The sequence below is a fragment of the Cyrtonyx montezumae genome, unplaced genomic scaffold (genome assembly GCF_038088225.1).
Source record: "Cyrtonyx montezumae isolate F1298 unplaced genomic scaffold, pur_monq_1.0 scaffold_9, whole genome shotgun sequence".
Taxonomy (NCBI): domain Eukaryota; kingdom Metazoa; phylum Chordata; class Aves; order Galliformes; family Odontophoridae; genus Cyrtonyx; species Cyrtonyx montezumae.
Window position 1 is genome coordinate 9638630 of NW_027072100.1, and position 21878 is coordinate 9660507.

At 48.9% G+C, this 21878-nt stretch overlaps 1 protein-coding gene across 1 annotated transcript; it reads right to left on the reverse strand.

The window, feature by feature from the left end:
• Positions 1-724: 724 nt before the first annotated feature.
• Positions 725-10427, reverse strand: OPRL1 (opioid related nociceptin receptor 1). Its single transcript, XM_065754595.1, has 3 exons — positions 10201-10427; positions 2059-2414; positions 725-1784 (listed from the first exon to the last, which is right to left on the reverse strand). Exons 1-3 carry the CDS (start codon positions 10425-10427, stop codon positions 1261-1263), a joined length of 1107 nt encoding a protein of 368 aa, XP_065610667.1. The 3' UTR covers positions 725-1260.
• Between the last annotated feature and the right edge of the window lie 11451 nt (positions 10428-21878).

A 21878-nucleotide genomic window follows, 5' to 3' on the forward strand; every position in this document is an offset into this window, starting at 1 on the left:
TGGGGCCATAGTGCTACAGGAAGAAACAAGGCCCACTGTCCCTGCAGGGGGCACTCTGGTGGTCAAACTCTCTGGGAAACACTTCCATTTACCAAACGAAATGACCGAGCATTTCATTTTACACAAAGCTCTGAGAGAGATGAAAAAAACAAAAAATAAAAAAAAAAAAATCAGGCTGGCAGAAGGTGTGGCACCTCAGCAGCATTTCTCAAAGCTCTCAGCATCGCTGATGTCACTTCAGTGAAATAAATGAGCCACCTTCTGTATGGTCTGTACACGTGGAGCAGATGGAGTGGCTGCAGGCTGCCCTTCCTACCAGAGACATCCGTGTCTTCTGGAGGAGCTGCCGGGCTGTCTCTGAAATGGCTTCCCGCTGTACATAAATATATGTACTCACAGGTCACTCCATCCACTTCGTTCCTTCCTCCTCTCACTGAGGAAGATCACCAAGGCATGCTTGGCAAGACAAGCATCTTACAATAGAGTTGTATCATAGCAATATAGTGGTGTGTTATGTGTATATACAGACATTCTTGTCCATTATTACAATGGGAAGATAATGCTAAATAAAAAAAAGCAATAGCAGCATGTAAACAAGGATTGTGTTCATATCGTCCATCTTCTCCTCCTCCTCCTCTCAGGTGGAGCTTTTTCTGCAGAGCTCACCAGCTTGAATTTCCCTTCCTGCCAGCTCTGCTCCCTCCTCTCCCTCCCCGCATCCTTCCCCTCGTGATGACTCATCCTGGAGATGGATCTTGGGTTTTGTCTGACGGCTGTTGCCCACTTCGGCTTCAGCAAAGTCTAATTTCGGAGCGGTGCCGCAGGAAAAAACCCATGCACAAGCGCCCAGAGAGGCACGAGAGCCGAGGACCTCAAACGACTCAGGGAGGAAAAAGAAATGGAATAGTCTGCATTTCATCTGTCTCCCAGCAGCAGAAGCATAAGATGCAGGAGCAATGCCTGTTTCAAACCCTTAATTCCCAAATTCTCAATAGCCTTGCAAGCCAACAGGGTTTCACAGGAAACAAAAGGCCGATTTCAAACGTGCTCCTTAGTGCAGGGCACGAGTCAGAAGTAAAAACGCATCAAATCAGCTCTTTTGCATGCTCTTGCAGTGTCCAGTTTTCCCAACTCCCAAAATTGCTTCCTTGGTTTCTCAGTTTTGAGGTCCTGCTAAAGGGCCGTTATCTGAGTTAGCTCTGATGTGGGAGTGGTTGGACTCTGCTGGGCGACAGCCACCATGGGGATTTCCATGCCTAGTCAGGCCGGATTGTTAGTCCCCTCCGAGTTCTTGCAGGCATAAGCCACATCCTTGGCAATGCTGCACATCCTGTTGGACATCTGGAGCTCCGTCCTGAAGGCGGTGGGGAAGCAGAACTTCTTGAAGCAAGCCTTGAAGTTCTCATCTAGGAAGGCATATAGCACAGGGTTCAGGCTGCTGTTGGCATACCCGAGTGCTGTGCAGAAGCAGGAGATGGCCAGCTCGAGCTCGCTTTCGGCCTTGGCACCCAAGCACTGGACCAGCACGAAGATCTGGATGGGAGTCCAGCAGATTATGAAGACAGCCACCACCACCAGCACCATGCGGGTGATGCGCCTCAGGTTCCGGTCCTTCTCCTTGGAGCCCGAGAGGACGCGGACGTTCTTGAGACGTCTGATCATGAGACTGTAGCAAATGGTGATGATCAGCACGGGGATCATAAAGGAGAAGAGAAAAACGCAGATGCCAAACACTGGATCCCAGTAATCCACGGGTGAAGGGAGTTTAATTAGACAATCGATTTCTGACAGGAAAAAGTAAAAAGGAGAGGAAGGTCAGCAAACCCATATCAGGAACAGAAGCACCCGCACATCCATTTCGACAAAGCATGTCTAATGAAAAACAGTAACAGTGATGTAGAGAAGCAACGGCAAAGAGGAATGAGTTTAAATGGCTTTAGAGCAGGGAAATTAACCCACTGATGAATCTAGTTACCCCTCGAATGTCTCCCCAAGACCATAGAGCTCTCCTGGCCATCAGCATAAAAAACCCCAACCCCTCAGTGTGTTTTGACTGACCATTGTTTTCATTCTCTGCAGATCCCATCACCATTGCCGGGATGCCAAAGACAGAAGCGAGAGCCCAGATGCAGACATTCACCACTTTGGCCTTGTGAGGAGTGCGGATGTCCAGGGCTTTGATCGGGTGGCAGATAGCGATGTAGCGGTCCACACTCATCATTGTCAGGGTGAAGGTGCTCGTGAACATGTTGTAGTAGTCTATAGAGATAGCAATCTTGCAGAGGACATTGCCAAAAGGCCAGAAGCCTAGGAACGTGTCTGTTCCCTGGAAGGGTAAGGTCATCAGACACAAAGTGTCAGCCAGAGCGAGGTTAAAGATGTAAATGTTGGTTGCTGTCTTCATCTTGGTGAATCTGAAATGTAAAAATGAGCAATGGTTAGAGCTCCACCAACCCTAACAGGTAAGGCACTGAAGCATTGCAAAGAAGGCATTCACATTAAGGAGACACTGCGTTCTTCTTACCAAAGAGAAAGAGCTACATTGAATACTGTCACCTTCTTCTACCTCCCACGTGCTTCCACACTGATGGAAATGGTGCTTTCACAATCAGTTTCACAGGCAGAAAAACCTCATCCTCATGGGCCGCAAGCAAGGACAACGGACACTTGAGGCTGTCAGGTCGGATCGTTGTTTTTGAAAAATAACTTCAGAAAGGCTAATCTAGGATCTCATCACATATGCATTCATTATTATGAATACTGATGAGAGCTTTACCCAGTATGCTGATTCGAAAGGCATCCTATAGTCCAGGGGTGAGCTGATCAGCCATTTTGCATGGGCTTATAGCCACAGGATACAGTTAATGTGAGCTGTCAAACCAGAACAGGTGATGTGTCCAGCACTGGTGAGCAGCAGACTGTAAGATACCAAAATGGCTTTTTCTGAAAGAAATACAACACTTTGGGAATAAAGTCATGAGCCAACCCCAAGTGATTTGTGTCATTTCTCTGTCATTTTTATCACAGAAACAGAGTGCTCTGAGAGATTCACCTTGCTCCAGTGTTAGTAGTCTCCTCTTAGCACATGGGAAATGATGCAAAGAAAGATGTGACCACTTGGCCAAGAACATATGCAGAGTGTGCAGGAATGGAAACAGCTGTGACTCTAAGTGCACCTATACCCTTCCAGCTCCAGCAATGCTCCTCTCACTGATGTAAGAGCTGACATGTTGATCATTTAGTACACTAATGATCTTCATAGAAACACTGCCAGAAATGGCAGATGACGATACATTATTAACCGTGGACAAGCTCATCTTGGGGCAACACCAAAACCCATAAACCACCGTACAGTTTCCTCTTCCATACATGTGTCAAAATAGTATGAGGGCTGATATGACCTAAAATGCTCTTTCGGTCCAATTAAGTCAGAAGAGCAAACCCACAGCTGCACTCCTCAGTCAGCGCCGTGCCCCTCCTGAACGAGGGGGGCTTTGACTCTGGACAGATGATCTGGATGCTCAGAGGAACACTGTCACTGCCACACTCTGAACTCTCAGAGGGTGACCTTGCAAATTTGCAGTAATCTCCCCCAGAGAATCCACAGTTGGGAATATAAAGTCCATTTTATCCTGCCAGAGCTTGTGCTGGCAGCCAGGTGTTTGGCAGTGCTTTCTGCCAGACTGTGGCTTCAGAAAGCAAGAACAAAGGAGTCTGTGTTTGCCCTTGAAATCAAGGGAAGCTTTTGGAGCAGGTGAGTGTTGACGGAAGCATTTGATGTTCCCACGTAAGCCTCAGTCAGGCGGCTCCTGGCCCAGAAACCACAGCAGCCGAGCAAGGCAGCAGGTTCTTAGAAAGATCAGATAACTTATATAACCAAAAGCAGTAAAGGAAAAATACCAGTGTCCTTCCTATATCGAAGGGGTGAGCAAGCCACGCACCTCATACATCCAGCACAACCTGGAAGCTGCCAGACTTTAGTGCCTCAGGACTTCCCGTGCAATTCTGCTTTAGGGAGAAGGAAGATTCCCGTGCTGCTTAGCATCACTGTTCTGTACCAGCACACAAAAACACGTACAGATAAGTTCTGTCAGCTCACACTTCAGGAAATTAAGTCACCTGAGACAGTCTTAGCAGATATCTCCTGGCAGCACTACTGCCTCTGTGTCTCTGATCTTGCTGATCTTGTCCAGGCTTCCCAAAGGCCAAGCTTGTTCCCCCCGCCCATGCAGGAGGATTGCACTCAGAGGCAATTCCTCAGCACGCCTCCATCTCAGCCTTCTACTATCACTATAACGTGAGGGAATAACAGCTGCATTTTTGAACTAAGATGGCCCACTTAACCACTGGGTGAAAAATATATATATATATTTTTTTTCTGAGCGACAGGAAAAACAAGCATCTATCCACCAATCCACCCGCATCCTCCTGCCGACCTTCACATAGATTCTGAGGCTGATTTTGTGCTCTTCAAAGGCGGAGAAATTAATTTGCACCTAATTAATTATTTCTAGCTCCACTTTCTCCTCATGCTGAGAGCCAACAGCCATTATCCCAACAAACCGATGTACCCAAACATTTCCAGAATGTTCAGTACAAACAAAAATCAATTAATCACTTTCTCTGCAGATTAACCTTTCTTTTCTTTTCCTCTGGGAACTGAGAGTGTTCTCTTTCTTAATCCGAACAACAACAACAAAAAAGACAAATTAAACTCTCAGGCTCAAGGATGCACCTAAGGTCTCCCCCCCCCAGGCACAGCTCAGGCACTGATGAGGTCTGCACATGGGACACGAGCTCCCTGCTAAGCCACTTTCTTGCAATTGGTCACAGAAGTAATTTCCTAATGGAGCATCTCCTACAGGGTGCTCCAGTGGCTCTCAGCTCTCCATCCCACTCCACCTTTACCTTAAACGTAATCCTCCTGCTCTGTTCTTACACATTCCCAGCTCCTGAAGCCTAAGAAGAAAAACGACCTGTACAGCAGCTCAGCTGGGAGTCCCTCTGCGTTTTGCTAAGTGGACCTCCAGCAGTTTTATGAGGGGAGAACCCTTCAGGGAAGAGAACTTGCATTTTGGGGGAGGAGGGGAAGCAAATGGCTTTTCCACATGCTGGCTCTGAGGTGCTGTTTCTCGGAAGAATAGATTCTGCTTCTGGCTGAGCCTCAGGGCAAGCTGCAATGCTGTTGTTTCAGCACTGTTCTTCCTGTCCACCCAGCTGCTGTACAGCAAGCTGATGTCCCAGGAGTAAAGATCAGCAAATCCAGATCCTGAAGCAGAGCTGCAGGCACCAGGGCAGAGGGAGCAGAGCAAAGCCCTGAGCATCACTCACCTCCAGGAGCCCTCTGCCTCTTTGAGCCTCTTGGCATTGGCAGCTCCAGCTCATTGGGATGCAGACAGTCCCTTCGTTCCCTTCCTGGACACACACAGATCTGCAGCAGGGCAGGGAAGCAAAACAGAGCAGAAAAGGCTCCAGAGAGACTTTGCAGAACTGCTCCAGCCCTCACAGCAGGAATCAGTGGAAATCAGTGACATCCCAGCTCCCAGCCTGCCCTGAGCACACCGGTTGAACAAAGCTGATATTCCATCTGGCACACACCATTCTGCTTTGTGTCATTTCAACAACACACTTGCACTGTGCTCTGGGCATCCCTCCTGCTCTGATCAGTCTCTCACAGCCAGCTCATGCTGAAATTTCTCCCCACTTTAAGCCTGTTGGTTCCTAACAGCTCAATGTGCCACAAACAGCAGATTTCAGAAGTGAGTTTCAGACTATGGAGCCAAACACTGCTGAAAAAACAGCCAGCATCAGCATCACGTACATCCTATTCATTACCTGGGCAGGATGGTGATCAACGAGCAGGGGTTAAGGAGGTTGCCACAGCACTGATGCTTTGGGATGGGCCATTCTCTCACCCTTTGAGTTCTGCCACCATGTCTGGGTGACAGCTTTGAAAAACAAGTGGTGTTTCCCCTTACTGCAAGGGCCTCTGGGGAACAGCACCAGAAGCCAGCACAGATGGGGACAGGGACATCACATGGCCCTGATCACAACTATGCTAAGGGCTACTGCTGTGCCAACCCCTGCAGCTCACCCCAGGCCTCGTAAGGATGCTGCCAGCAGCCAGAAGGAGGGCTCTGGATTTAGGAGGGCATTTGCCAGCAGTTGTTCTGCAGCAGGATGCTCTCATCCCCATGAACACGCTGCAGACACCTCCGCTGGACCGATCAAGTCCTAAATGCTGTCCCTGCTCCTGGGAAGTGCCCAGTCCCAAAAAGCACTGGGAACACCGGGAACTAAGTTGCAAATTAAACATCACTCAATTAGCATTGCACATGGGTGACTCCCATCCACTCAACCCACGAAAGCCAGGGGAAACCAAGAGCAGAGGCACTGGAGATGCAGGAGCTGTCAGCAGGGGACAGGCAGGGCTGCCATGTGCCATGGGCGCAGCTTGTCCACGTCCACAATGACCTGAAGTCCAAAGGCTGCAGATCTGTCCCCAGCAACCCTTATCTGAGGGATTTCCCACCCCACCTCCCGCTTTGCACAGCACAGTAAATTGTAAATTTACTCTGTAAATTGTAGAGATGCAAAACCCGTGCAACAATTGTCTTTTTTTGTTTTTCCTTCAGGAAAAGCTAGAAGAGGCCAATGTGGAGAGAGCAGAGGTCCCAGCTGACCTCCTTGCATCCCTTGGGTCTGCACTGCATTAACCACTCACTCAATTTCAGCTCCCAGCCACACAGCTGGTCAACGTTCTTCCATTAAAAAGCTTTCTATTAAGAAATCAGCATATCTGAAATGTCCTATTAACTTCATTTTCCCTGGCTCATCACAGCCAGCTGCCCTCAGCCTCCGCACACAGGGATCGATGGAGGTTTCAAGCAGAAGGACAGACAGCATAGCACTACCCTGCAGGACAGGAGCAGCAAGGCAGAGCTGAGGCTGCTCTCAACATCACCTGGAGGCTGTGAATACATGGGGGTAGGGGTCTGGCCTCTAAGGTTTGAACTGCTTTGTAACCACGTACATCAGAAGGGAGAGCTGAGCATCCTCAGCACACTGCTGACTGCCCTGAGCTCCCAGCGAACTACACCAGGAGGGAATGCTGGCACAGAGGAAGGCAGCCACTTCATGAAGCTCCATTGCAAAAGGCATCGTTCCCAGAGAGACTGGTCCCAATGAGCAGATTCAGCACCAAGGAAAAGTCCTCCAAACAGAATAAAACAGAAAAATGTTTTGGGGCATCCAGCCTTGCCAAGGTCAGTGACAGGACTCGCCCCTCAAACCCTCTCTGCATCACGATGTTGAACTCCACATTTCACCCTCATTAAAAGCAGCACAGGAAATATATGCAGAAGAGAGCAGACAAACAGCAGGAGGAGGGAGGGGAGGCATTATCTGGGCTGGCAAGGAACTCCACAATGAGCAAGCAGAACAAAGCCCCAGATGAGGCAGATTTCCACAATAGGCCCTTTACTGTCCAGGAAATAGTGCTCCTGACAAGAGCCCTTCTTGGTCTTATCCAATTAGTGCCTCGAGCACTGGAAGGGGACTGGCAGTCACATGGTAACTGGCACTGCAAATTAATAGCTCCAAATGTTAAATCACTCCAAATACAATAGAGAGGTAGGCTGGCTTCTACAACAGAGGGGAAAACCCAGAGGAGGCTTTGAATATGTTGGGGTTTTTTTTGCCTGAAATACCAAGAGATTCCAAACTTTTCCCTCTGTGCTATGAAAAAAAAACAAACCAAAACAACCTCATTCAAATGGAACAAACAGGCATTCCTGAAGCCTCCCATTTCCTTGAGCAATGATTTTCGAGTCTTTGTGTTTCCCCAATCCCTGAAAAACAGAAAACAATTACTGTCTACATCACCAAACTGCTCTTCTGTCGGAAAGAAGTACACCCATTTCTTACGAGTAGTTTTGTTATCCCCTGTGAAATATAATCATGGAAAGATGAAAAGAGCTTCTGTAGGATGCAACACAGTAGATTTGTCCATCTATCCCATCAATGGAAGTGTTATTGCTGAGAGATCCAAAATATGTTGTTTTAACAGCAACCAGCATTCAACCCACTGGAAAAGATGCAGCTTAAGGCACAAAACCCAGCAGCACTCATGCTAAAGAAGGCAGACAGGCCAACAGCAGCATCCTCACATTAACTTGGCAGATCCGTGTGGATCTGTGTGCTAAGCCATGGTCACATTCAGGATACTGAGGTTATTTTTCCATCACTATATCTGCTCCAGAGAGCAAGGGCAAGGAAATATAAGTTGTGAGCAGGGATACCCAAAGGTTGCTGCTACTCTGTGAGCCCAAAAGGGTCATTACCCATTGCAGCTCAGTGTTGGTCTCAGCCAGCAATGAGTTCCTGGGAGATACCAATGGGGAAAATGAGGTGAAACTGCTGTTTCCCTCTACACATGCTTAAGCTCAGTTGTAACTTCTCCAGGTCACACTAATCAATCTCCCATAAAAGTTTTTGTAAAAAAAAAAAAAAAAGCTAATAGAAACCACATCAATATTAAAGGAGCAAACAAATAGTTACATCTGTATGTGTCATATTTTACTGGCTAAAAGAGAAAGGAAAGATGACCTGGGAGCACGGGGGAGGTGACACTTCTCTCGAGTTTTCTATTGTTGAAAATCATTAAAAGCAAAGGACAAAATGTTCCAGGAGAAACTCCAGGGCTAAATTCCACTTTTATCTCAGGCCCCATCTATACAGCTGAAAGGTATCCAAGCCAAAAGGAGAAGCCACTAATTTGGAAGTGCAGCCCTGCACAGCCACATCCCCACCTGCCCAGGACACTGGTTTGGGGTATTTGTGTTCTTGGTGACACATCAGCCACCATCCTGGTGTTGTCCCCGCTCCTTAGGGAGACTCCTCTCCCCAGAAGCCAACACATATGCATTGTCACAGAAACCAGCACCCTGCCCACTTCCATGAGGATGAAATAATGGTGGCTGCTCTCATCCCATGAGACTTCAGCAAGGGAATTCTGCCAGAGCTCCTCCTGCCACACACCTAAGGCTCACGCAGGCCTGGGATACCTTCTCCCCTCCATAAACTCATCCCCAGGAAGAGCTCTGCTGGGCAACTTGATGAACAGGAGTGTCACTTTGTCCTTGTGGCAGAAATCTTTCCTCTGTTCACTGATACCTCACTTCACAGTACCTCCCCTAGCACAATTGTGTGTGCTCAGTGGAGAGATGCTTTGGAAGCAGGGGGGTTCCTGGCAAGAGCAGGATTCAATCTCAGTGTCTGAATATCTGTTAATTGTTTTAGTTGTCTGTTGAAGGAGGAAACAAAAGTTTACAGTGTATTTTCTGCTCCAGGAATCTGCTGAGATTTACATGGAATGGAAACCAACTCTGTACTACACACAGCACTGAGACAGCAAGAGGGATGCTGGCACTTGACACACAGTCACAGCCCCTGCAGTTGCAGGAGCTTGCTTCGTACTTACAGTGTTTCTGACTGCAGGATGGTTTGAACCACAGCAGGAGCAGGCAGGGAGGTCAGACAGTGCTGCAGGAGCAGCCCAAGTTCTGTGCTGTGCTCCTGCAAACACCCCCCAGCCCCAGAGCCAGGAGCCAGAGAAGTTGCCCTTATCTCGGCAGCATCTTGCTGCATCTTACTTACACCCATATTTCCCAGAGAGTTGGAAAATCTGCACGAATTACATTCACAGGGAGAAAATGCAAGTCTGAGTCTCCCAGTGATCCCTACACCTCAGAACTCAGCTCAGCTCCCAGATGGAGCAGCACCTGCACCCACAGCAGGATGCTATTCACAGCGCAGGAGGGAGATGTCCCACGGAGAAGCCAGCATGCCCTGGATGCTCCCAGCACTCCTCCCTCCCCAGGATACACCACTCCCTGCCCGGCAGCTTGCAGAAAGCCCTACTTTTTGAGCAGATCTGCTCGCTCTGTTCCATTCTCTGGGTTAAACTTTAGGAGGCACCAGAGGGCAGCTGAAAGCTGGTGGGAACCTTCACCATGCCTAGGAAATGAGGAAAGAAAAAAAAAAAAGCAAATAAACCCCAAACCATTAAACAGACGCCACATCGTTACCTCTAAAGCACACTGCAATTACCGGAGAATCACCGGTCCTGCGGCACTGATTTATTCTCAGGAGGAGCTCGCCCTGCTCCCAGCCCTCCCCTGCACGCTGCCTGGTGCCTACCTGACGATCACATACATGACGGAGCAGTTGCCCACCAGCCCCACAATGCACACAATGGAGTAGACGACCACAATGGTGATCTTGATGCTCAGCGGCAGGAAGCTGTCCCCCGTGCCGTTGTTGAACCAGTTGCTGGGGAGAAAGCTCAGGTTCAGCATGGAGGAGTCGTTCAGCAGCTTTCTCAGGTCGGGGTCTTCCAGAATGTGGGCAGGGAAGAGGGGGTCCATCGTGAACCACCAACCTGTACCAAGGACCTGGGGCACAAAGAGACAGTTTTAAGATCTGCTGATGAAACAGGCAGCGCAGCTTCACAGCGTAAGGAACGCTAGGGATGATGTATTGCTGGGGAGAGCGCAGCCTCCCTCCAAGCTCCCCAGGAGCACGGAATGGGATGCAACCTCCGGAGCTCAGTGCACCCTGAGCTCACATATCTCCACACCGCCAGTGCAGCGGCAACGCAGACTGCACAACTCCATCCCTCCCGGGTACCGAGAGCCCCCCACCCGCATCCCGCAGCCCAGATGGGGCTGGAAGCCCCTACTGCAGCTTTGTGCTCCCTAAACCTCCCCTACAGCAGCCTCCAGCTGGGGCTAAATGCTCACCCTCCCTCTCCCCTTCCCAAAGCCAGCCTGCTGCAGCCCTGCAGCATCCCCTGCAAAGCGGCAGGAAGAGCTCGAAGTTAATATATATATAAAACATACAGATAGAGATACGCAAGCCCCTGCTGGCTGCTTACCTGCGAACGGGTTTTCCTTCTACTGCGGCCGCATCCAAGCAGCCCCGCGGGGAACAAAGCCAGGCAGGGCACGGCCCGAGGCTCCGCTGGAGGGGCTGCACCCCCAGAGCTCAGGTTTTAAGAAACAGGGAAGGCTGGGGGGAGAGAATGAGTGAGAGAGAGAGGAAAGGAGGGAGGACGGCGGCTGGGCAGAGCCAGCCCGGCTGCCTGGCTGCTGTCACTGCGTAAAAGCAAAGCGGGGTGGGGGGGGGGGGAGGGAAGGAGGGAGGGGAAGGAAAAAAAAGGAAAAAGCCAAACCCACCAAAGCAGAGCGAGCCCACACCTGCGGGCTCCGTCCCCACCTCTCGGAGCTGCCGCCCTCTCCCCGTTACCCCGCAGCCGGAGGGAGGGAGCTCCAGCACCGGCTCCAAACCCTCCCCCCCCCCCCCCCGCAGCCCCCGGTGATGTCCCGCACCCATCTGGGGCGGCTCCGCAGCCGGGAGGGAATGAACGCTCCCGGAGCAGAGGCAGAATTTAGGAAATCTTACCTAGAAAACGGTCAAATGGCATGGAGGGCTAAGAGCCGGGGCTCTCTGAGCAGTGGTGGGCAAAGGCAGGGGGGTGTAACCCCCGCTTTGTCTCACTTTGAGAAGCACATGGAGCTTCGGAGCTGTAACAGTGGGGCCGTAGATTTGGGGTGGGAGAGCTCTGCAGATCCAGCCACCCCTCCCCCCGAAACCAGCCGTGGGATGTGAGTGCAGCTATCTGCCACTTCCACACATGGGGGGCACAGGGGACTTTGGGGTCTGCCCCACTCTGATCCCACACCAAGGGCACACTGCTTGCAAGGCCTCACACTCTGCTGCCCTGTTCATCCATCACATCTCCCTGCAGAAGCCATTTTCCAGCAATTTTGGGGTGCAAGCCAATAGTTCAGCATACATTGGTATAACCCAGGAGATGGAGAGAAGGACGACAGCCTCCCTGGGCAGCAAACACTGCTTCTCTCCCAGAGCCTGCAAGCAGCCCAAGAGTTCATCTTGAGCCCAGCAGACATCACAGACAGCCCTTGCTGCTCCAGTTCCACATTAAAGCTTGTCTGGAGATATTTAGCACAGGAGCTGCACCTTCCTTACCAATAACTGTATGGGAACATGCAGCAATGTTCCTGAATGCTTCCATGAAAGCAGGTCCCAGCTCTGACAGGGAGCAACAGGAAAAGCAGACACCAGAGACACAGCCCTCCTGTATGATGCAGAGTCCTGGCATCTGAAGGCTTTTTGGTCAGTCCATTAACAGGTGTGAAAAATTAATACTGGACAAGACATTAATTGTTAATGGACAGATTTTCAGAGGCTGAAGGAAGAACAGCAGTAAATCAGAGCAGAGAGCTCACCTGGACAGCTCAGGAGTCTGTGGGAAGTGCATTTGTAAATCCAGCTCAGCTCTCTTCTGCTGGCTCACACCCCAAGAAGTGCCTTAGCCATCCAGATTCCCATATTGTGTTAATTCAGTGCAGCAAACACAGCATGTGCATTTATTTTCTGCAGCACTCGTTTTGACTCCAGAAGCTCTGTGTTTTGGGATGAGTGCTGTAAAGGGGGGAAATTGGGATTTCTACCTCAAACTACAGAGTGCCACCACATGCTTTGTGCCCATGACAAAACTCTGCCAAACGCCCTCCTCCATTTGGCATCTTCACTCTGCTCAGTGTCCTCTCGCATAGGAAAGCCCAATGTATTCTTGCTGCACCTTCAGTCCCAATCCCTCTCTCCAATCACAGAATCATTTGGGGTGGAAGATGCCCTTAAAGGCCATAGGTCCATCACTTCCTGCAATGAATAGGGACACCTACATCTCCATCAGGTGCCCAAAGCCCCTCCAGCCTGACCCTGGGTGTCTCCAAGCCCCCAGGTCAATCATGAAAGTCCATCTTTACAAAACAGATCACTATTCCTTCTGTTCTCCTCAGGGGAGACAGACATCCCATGACAGCTTTCTTCTTCATCAGAGATCCTCCCCATACCCTCTGGGGACTCCAAGCCAGCAAGATTTCACCTACAAAGTCCAGAAGGACTTCTCCCAGCCCATTTCTTGGAAAAAAAGCAATCAGTTCTTCTGCTGGAGGGCTTCTATGCAGACAGCAAAGTAGCAGAAGCCAAAAAAGAATGAGCCAAAAACCAAAATCCTCCTTCCAGGTGCTGGCTGCTCAGAAAGTGCACGTGAAGGTGGCAGATGACACTATGAAGAGGTGCTGGATTAGCAGAATGCATCCAGAGCATCAACACAAATCAAGGACAGTGCAGACACCATCCCCTCCCTCCCTGCTCATTCCCACTTTCCACTGAACATCTGCAAAATATAATTCAAGCCAAAAGTATACACGCATGGAGTAAAGAATTAGAATACCCATAACAGCAGTGCCAATAATTGTATTCACTGTTGTTTCAATTCAGTTAACTTCACAAACACTGTTCCATCACACGGAGAACTTCTGCTGCTTTTGCAGAGAAAAGTCCACAGTCCCCTGCCCTCCATAACAGCAAAAGCCCAGAGCTTATTGCCTTTCTTTTCAGGAGATGGAGCCTCTGTGTCAGAGCTGTTTTGCCACCTTCAGCGCACTTTACTGTGCTATTTAATCAAGGCCATTGTGAGCAGAGAATTAATTTCTCAAGATGGGAAATTATTTCTAACAGAGAGAAGGAGGTAGATCGGGGCATGCAGAGCGTGCTGGGCTGGTAGGAGAGCAGAGGGTCAGAAACCCATCCATCACTTCTGGGCTGATGGGCACTAAACGCAAGCAAAATTCTAATGTGCAATATTTGCACTCTCACCATCGATGGGCAGGTGGAATGTTGTCCTCCAGACATGAATCACTGTTCCAAAATCCAGCAACCAACAACGTGCATGAAAGGAGACAGCCTCATTTGTCCCACCACTGCCCGTGGTGTAAGCACTGAGAGCACCGCTGGTTGACACTCACACCCTTCTCCTATCAGGGCTGATAGCACTGGCATACATAACCATTGGCAGCAGATTGCCATCGATCAAGCCACTTGTTTCCCTCTTATGGGACTGGGTTAAACTATTTATTAGGGTGAGAAACAGATGCTGCAGGCAGGTAGCTTTGTTCTCTGCCATTAAACACATCTGTAAGCATAAAAGTTCCTGTTTTGTGGATCAAAAGTTGATGCGTTTCAAAGGTGAGCTCTGAGCATTGCTGCTCCCTTCACCAGGCCAGTGCTGAGCAGCACCACCAAGCACTGCATCTTTCAGCACCAAGGAAGCAACCAGAGCTCGTACCAGCATTATATATAGAAGAACTACATGGCAGATAGAGATATTAGAGCAAGAATTTTGCAGAGGTGGAGAACCTGCAGAACAAGCATGGAAAGCAAGAGCACAGGGCAGTCCCTGCTCACCTGCAATGGCTCAGCAAGGCAGAAGAGATGCTGGGTAACATTTATAAGCACTGACTGCTTTACATAATGCCACAGATCTATGGCAAACAGCATCAGAGGAGCTGGTGGGAAGTAATGAATGAAAAGTCAGGACAGAATGAAAAAAACAACCATCTTTCAGGCTCAAAAGCACGTCTCCAGAGCCCCTCCTGCAAAGGGATTCAGTACTACTTCACAGAGATGGTGCTGACAAATTCCCTTCCTCCAGCTATGTTATAAATCATGCAAGAATGCGAGGGAAGAAGGATTCCAGAAGTGGATTATCTGCCTTCCATCACTGATGAACTGCTTTGAAGAATGAGAAATAACATCTATTAAGAAGAGGGAACGTTGACTTCAATATTTGCAATATGAATTCATTGTAGCTTCTGTATTTGCTCCATCAGTCTGCTGTTAGAGATGGCAGAAGTCTCCACAGACCATTTTCAGGGACGTTAAGCATCAGAACCAGTAAACTGAAAATAAAAGTTCACAAGGAGCAAGCAGGAGCCTGAGAACAACCAACATCAGAAAAAAAAGCATCTCCAGATTTCAGCCTGCACTGGGACACTCCCTGAAGCCCACCAAGGGTAATGGGGCCAATGGGACACCACGTCCCTCCTCTTTTCCTTCCATGAGAAAGGAGACCGTCAGGGAGAGCTCACAGTGGGGATCCAGCCTGCGTACATCGCACCATGAGTGTACACCCAGACACCTGCACAGACACAGCAGAGCTCTCCCATCCCAACATCACACTTCCACTCCCAACACATGCAGATCACCACAGCTCTGGCACATCTGCTCCTTTGCACCCCAAAATCCAAGCCTACAGCCGAGGCTGCTAGGGCTGATCCACAATGGACATAGCATACCATAAAAAAAAACCTCATACAAGAGACAGCTGATCCCTGGATGCACCTCAGCAGTAAAACTGGAATCAATTAATCCTTCTTTCTACAGCAGTAGAACAAAAAAATAAATATAAGTCCTGCCCATCTCAAGCACAAATACAAAGGAAACCTCCCCACTTCTCATCTTTCTCCTCCTATTTGCACTTCATCACCCAAATCCACGTGGTTACTACACCAGGGAATACATCTGCTCCCACTCCATCCCCTGTGCAGTGGGAGAAGAGTGCCATTCCACTCCCCAAACCTGAGCACAGCCTCACAAGAAGAGCTGCTTCAGTCCTGCTCAATTCCTCCCATGTTCTTGGCATGTTTTGGTCATATCCCTCAGCCACATCCATAGGGACAGCAGCCACCCACAGTGATGGTCCCACAGCCCTCAGGCATCCATACATGGACCACAGTAAGGGGAGTTATTTAACATCAGCAGCCACCTGCATTGTGCAGGACAGCCTGCAAGGTGGTGAGCCTGACCCTCACTGCTTACAGGTAATTCAAGAGGACCATGCTCACATCATGAATTCATTTAAAGAAAATCTCTTAAGTTCTAAGAGGAAAAGGCAAGTACCTGAGATGCCACTCCCTTCACTTTCATTGTTTGCCACCATTATTTGCAGTTTTCCAGGGTGTGATCACTTCAGGTAGTTCTGAATGAGCCCATTAACCACCTTCTCTGCATTATATTCTTTTTTATAGTCTCATTCCTTTTTCCATCTCAAATCCATCAACTTTGAAGTGAGCCAGTCTCCCCAGTCTCATGAGACAAAGCCTTCTTCCTCCAGCCATTCCATCCCCAGGATGTCAGTGTTGGCTCCCACTCTGTGTACAGACACCCATTGACCATCACTCAGTACTGTGGGCCCCCACAGCCCAGGTGCCAGGAGAGGAAGGGGCTCTGATTTAGGAGAAGGAGATATCAGCTGTTCTTTTTACACAGCCACCAGTAAGATGGAAGCAATGATGCATGCAGATCCTTCAAACCCCATCTCAGCACCTCATCCTCTTGTCCCTTAGGGAAGAGCACATCTCTGTGCTCAGATGGCAAAAACCCTCCAGAGCAAAGGCCTGCTTGTCACACTTGCACTGAAGTCATTTTATTTAGCAAGCATCACAGGACAACAAATTTACTGCAAAACAGTCCAGCACTGAGATATTCAGTGGCCATTTGTTTTTTGCTTCCCTCTGAGCTTTCTTTTCTCAAGGCGGTGTCAGTCAAGATCTTGTTATTTGGATCAATAGCAACAGATGCTCACTAACTTGCTGTTGGGCAGCTTGTTTCCACAGTCCCATCCCACCTAAGCACAGTCCCTGAAGCATCCTCCTTTTCCATTTTCTAGCAAGAAATTATAGATGCTTGCTGAAGACTTCAATGAATTGTAGTGAAAACTATATTCCTTTCCATTTTTTAGAGGCTTGAATTTCTGCTTTTAGAAGATTCCAGTCCCTAGCAAAGCCATCACTAGGAAGAAAAAAAAAAGGGAGAAAAGGAAGACAAATGCCACAGAGCCATCAGCTAGGTACAGAATATGTATGTAAATAATATGCAACAAGCAACAGAGCCATAAGGCCCTCTTGCATATGCTATTTATGTGACTGTCATGCTCATTCTGAAGATGTCATGCAAAGAGCCATGCCAGCAGTGCTGTACATATGCTCCAAATTCCATAATTTAATGTGGGATTGAGAGTCAACTGCTCTACTGGGATGAGTTGCTTCCAGCAGAGCTGTGCTGATTTGCAGGAGCCAAAAAAACAGGGCCTGAAGGTTTGACAGAAAAGGGTAACGCCTCTAAATGGTGCCACTGAGGCTCCAGGGACAGCACCCAGCCACACAAACCCTATGCTCACAGCTCCTTCTGAAGCATAATCAGCTGCCTTCAAGAGAACAATCACCTCTTGTTCTACAGCACACCATGCTGCTCAGACACCCCTCCCAAAAACAGTACTTCACCTCCAGTGAGACCCTATTCTGTCATCCTCCAACCCAAAGCTTTACCTAGAAGTGGTGCCACCCCCACCAAGCTGCTCCCACTCCACCACATTCCCTCCCCAGCCCCCACATGGCCTCTTTATCCCCACCTCCAAAGTGCCCCACCTGCACCCAGCACAACTCTGGGACCCATTGGTGCCACCTGGGCTGCAGAATTCCTGCACTGATGGTCTGGGATCTGGCTGAGCAGAAAAACCAATGACAGTATTGACTGTGCACGATGAAGCAAGCCAGGCTTTTGAATGTGAAAAAATGTGTGAAAAGTTCCTGAGAGACAGATATCCTACTACAATTTCCACTTCTGAGAGTGAAAACCTGTGTGAAAAGTCTGTAAAGAGTAGATAGCCTAACACACTTATCACTGTTGGGCTCTCAAACACAAACCAGAATAAAAGCAGCCCATAGAGAATAGGGCTGGTAGTGGAGGAGGCATGAAGCACCTTACAGACCCTCTCAGGGCAGGGCTGCTATCTGGACATGGGATCACAGAGCCACTGAAGTTGGAAAAGACCCCCAAGACCACCAAGACCAAACCCAACCCACCCCACCATGCCCCCGACCACATCCCTTGGTGCCACACATCTCCATCTCCTGACATGGGATTGAAGTTTTCTACTCCTAACACAACAAAAGGTCTGCACAGTTCAGGTCTCCACGTAGATGAGGTTTGGTGTAAAGGGATTAGGACACTCCTCAACACTGAGGGTCAGCCATGCTCAAGGGTGAAAAAAAAAAATCCCAACTTCTCACTAAATTAAAAAAATAAAAAAAATTAAAAAATTAATGACTCTATTGAGATCTTTTCCTTACATGAGATGACCCTGCAAGCTGAAGCATTATCTCCAGCTATCAACTGGTTTTATGTAAATCTGAATGAGAGCTGAGGAAAGGGGAAGGGAAGGAGAGGGGAAATGGCATTTCTAAAATTGTTCCCTTACCTCAGAGTGAAATACACTTCTAGAGGTTTGGATTTGTGCTTTCCTGCAGACTTCAGGCTCCCACAGATGGGGTTATACAATGGTCTTCGTGTTGCCTGCACTATAAACTAATAGTGCAGCAGCTCAGTCCTGCAGTCACCACAGGTGGGGGTTAGGATTTGTACAGGAATGCCTTTTATCGCCTCCCCATCTCTGCGAATCCTGGAGCGTGACAGTACAATTTATACGACCAAACAGTTCTGCCTTATTCCTGTTCTCCTTGACCTGGTTTTCTTCATTTATGTCTTCGGATGATGAGCCATTATGGAGCAGCACCTATGCATCCCACAAAAACCCCAAAGCCTGCAAAATGGGTCACTGTGCACCTCCTGCCCAGCCCCTCGTGAGCTCTTCCATCAGTTTGCAGATCCCATTGGAACCAGCAGGTGATGCTGAAGCAGAAAACATGGAGATCCCTCTGCTTCCTATTAGGCTTTTATTTTCTTCCCATAAAACTCATAAGTGAGAAAAATACTGTGATCTTGGTGGGGGATTTAGAAAGTGTAGGATATAAATGATGACATGCAGCATATGGCTTTGTTCTCACTATCTAGTCAGCTCCTCAAGCCCTACAAATACACGGGGGATTTTTCACACCTAGCACGCAGCGAGGAGGACACCTGTTAGAAGAAAGAACATTCCTCAAGCAGAAGGTTGGTTGGGTGCAAGCTTTCCTTGTGCTGCCCTTCACACAGCACTTGCACCTCCCCAACCTCACTGTGACATTCCCAGACACCACATTTCCCTTTGCAAGTCTGCAGGTGTTGCAGGGAGAGCTGTGTAGAGCAGCTGTGCTGGGAGAGGAGACTCATGGTCAGCACCTTGCTGACTCCTGGTGCACCCCTCTGCAAACAGAAGGCAGCACAGCACATGCAACACATGACCCCATTGAGAGATGGCTTTCTCTTTTGCAAGGCACGTGTCATCAGCAGTTTCTGGGAGCCATACTGATTTGCAAGAGTCAGTGGAAAATGGTCTTGATGGTCTTCGCTTGAAGCCTGAACGTTGCCAGGCTTAGCAGCACTACAAATGCATCTCTGTGGGGTTTTTATTTGCTCTCACTGCTTGAGCTAATTCTTCATCTAAATACTTCTGCTGGGACCTCTGCCTGTGCAAGGGATCGTATTAATTAGATAAAAAGGAGAAACTGATATGTCATAGCTAAACATCAACAAAAGCTCCTGTTACTGCCAGCATCCACTGCAAGATACAACAGCCCCATCACCCTTTCCCAACTCCACACCACTGCGGGGGCACAGCTCGTGCTCATGTCCCATTTGCAGGCAGCCATGGCACACACAGCTGGGCACTCTTGGCCACCAGTTGTGCAATTACTGTATTCACACTAGTCGAGAGCCACCAGCAGTGCTGCCCTCACCCTACAGACTTCCCTCCCCTAATTGAGGCAGTCCTCAACCCAGGGCCCTGCCTATCATTCTGTCATCCCCCTGATGTGCAAATTGTGAACACAGAGACTAAATGGCTTTTTACTACTGTTGGCCTGCCCGTGTAGCACCAGGAGGGATAACTCGTTCCACTCCCCTGGCCATGCCTCGGTTTTTCCCTTAGCTGTCAGCTCAGGCACGTGACACACGCTTATTTTGCTCAGACAAAAATCAAAAAATCAAATCAGTACATTTACCAGAAACATTAAACTGTGGGAGAGAGACACTTGATAGGCAGCCTCCACTCCAGGGGATGGGAAATGCAAAAAGCTCTATCTGACAGGCAGTGGCATTTGTAAGTATTGCCAAACTTCAGCAGCAGAAGGGGATAAAATAATATTGGGTATGTCAAGGGACCTTCAGTTCTGCCCCATCCACTGCCAGGACCAGGACCCATATTACAGGACCCGTGACCTTGCCAGCCCAAATCACATGCATTCTCTTTTAAAGAATTCCATCACCGTACCCAAGTGCCTTTCACATAAAACTAACAGTAAAATCTGGCAGGATGCCCTTAGATCCAGCGTTGAAATGTACTGGGCTTAATGGTTTTGCTTGTGGATATAGATTTGAGCTCCTTTTGTTTTCCTTACCCTGAGGATTTAGTTCAGTTAAAGTGCACTGATTTCTGCAAAAACACATTCTCCATGAGGATCCGAAGGGAACAAAGACAGTTCACCAACCCAACGAGATTTTTCACACCCCCTTTTCATCTCTCGGTCAATCTTTGATGAATTCCAGCCAAACTTTTACGCAGTTTCAGTCAAACTTACACAGCATTTTTCCTAGAAAGACGCAATGCCACTAACCCTCCGAGCTCCAAGTAATAAGAGCTGAAACCCCAGGTAAGAGACACGGTGACCTTGATGGAAAGCTAACAGAATAAACGTGGAACAGAAACATGTGAAGTCCTCTGCGGTGTCCTTCCGTGCCATCAGCTGTCTCAGCTGCAGAAAATGTCACCTCTGGCAAGCAGAGGGCTTAATCGAAAATTAAGTTCTAGGAAAAAGGAAGGAAAAAAGATAGAAAGGAAGAAAGAAAAATATTTGCTTTCATTCTAAGAAATACCAGATGCACCTGCTGCCCTCACAGAGAGCGCTGAGAAATCATTTCCTAGTTGTCTGGGGGGCTGTTGGGTTTTTTGTTCATTAACAATGAGATGCAGCCAAACCTAAAGAGAGGAGTGGAGCTGGAGTGGGTACATGAAGCACTCTGAGGCCGGAGGAGAGCCCTGGGGCAGCCACAGCACATCCATGCCCCCGCGCAGCCGAGGGCTATTGAGAGGCAGTGGCAGCTTTGGGAGTGCTGAAACCATCTATGGCAGCTGCGGGAGCTGGCAGTAGACACGTGCTGCCATCAGCATGAGCCCTGCTAGCACTGCGATCAACACGCAGCAGTGCCTGCGCTCACCCACCTTTCCCCAGCCTGCCTGCATCCCGTCCTTCGCTCTGTGCAGAAGGGTGCTGATACAGAATCATAGAATCAGAGTCACTACGATTGGAAAAGACCTCTGAGATCTCCAAGTCCAACCCCAACCCACCCCACCGTGCCCACGTCCCTCAGTGCCACATCTCCACGGCTCTGGACCCCACCCCCCAGCCCCAGACAGCTGTGTCACTGCATCACTGCTCTTTTGGAAAATAAATTGGTCCTAATATCCCACCCCAAAATGAAACAGGGATCTTTTTCAACCTCAGCAATCCCCTTTGTCACCACTTGGCTTCCACCACAGATCCTTACTTCACCCTTCGTGATTTAATGGGTATGGTGGAGATGGGCTGATAGCTAGACTAGATGTTCTTTGGGGTCTTTTCCAACCTTAGTATTTCCATCATTCTCTGACAGAGTAGATTTAAAAAGCCCTGGATAACTGCCCCCTTAGAACTCACTTACCCCTACAGAAGGGCACTGATTTTCATGGGACTGCCCCAAGGGCTTCAGGTAGAGATGAAGATGCCCAGGATCCTGTCTCCTGGGGTCCTAAATTGCCCCAGCCCTTTGATCCCATGCTTTTCCTAGCCCAGCCAAGCAGCCACTGCTTTCTCTCAACTTATTATCCATCCCCTCAAGGATATTACATGCTTAAAACATGCCATTTTCCCCAGTTAACACCTAGTTTTGCCTTTTACATGCAAAGTGGACCTTGCTCAGCTCTGAATCACAGGCTCACACTCTCCTTTCCTGTAACGTGAATAATTCCCAAG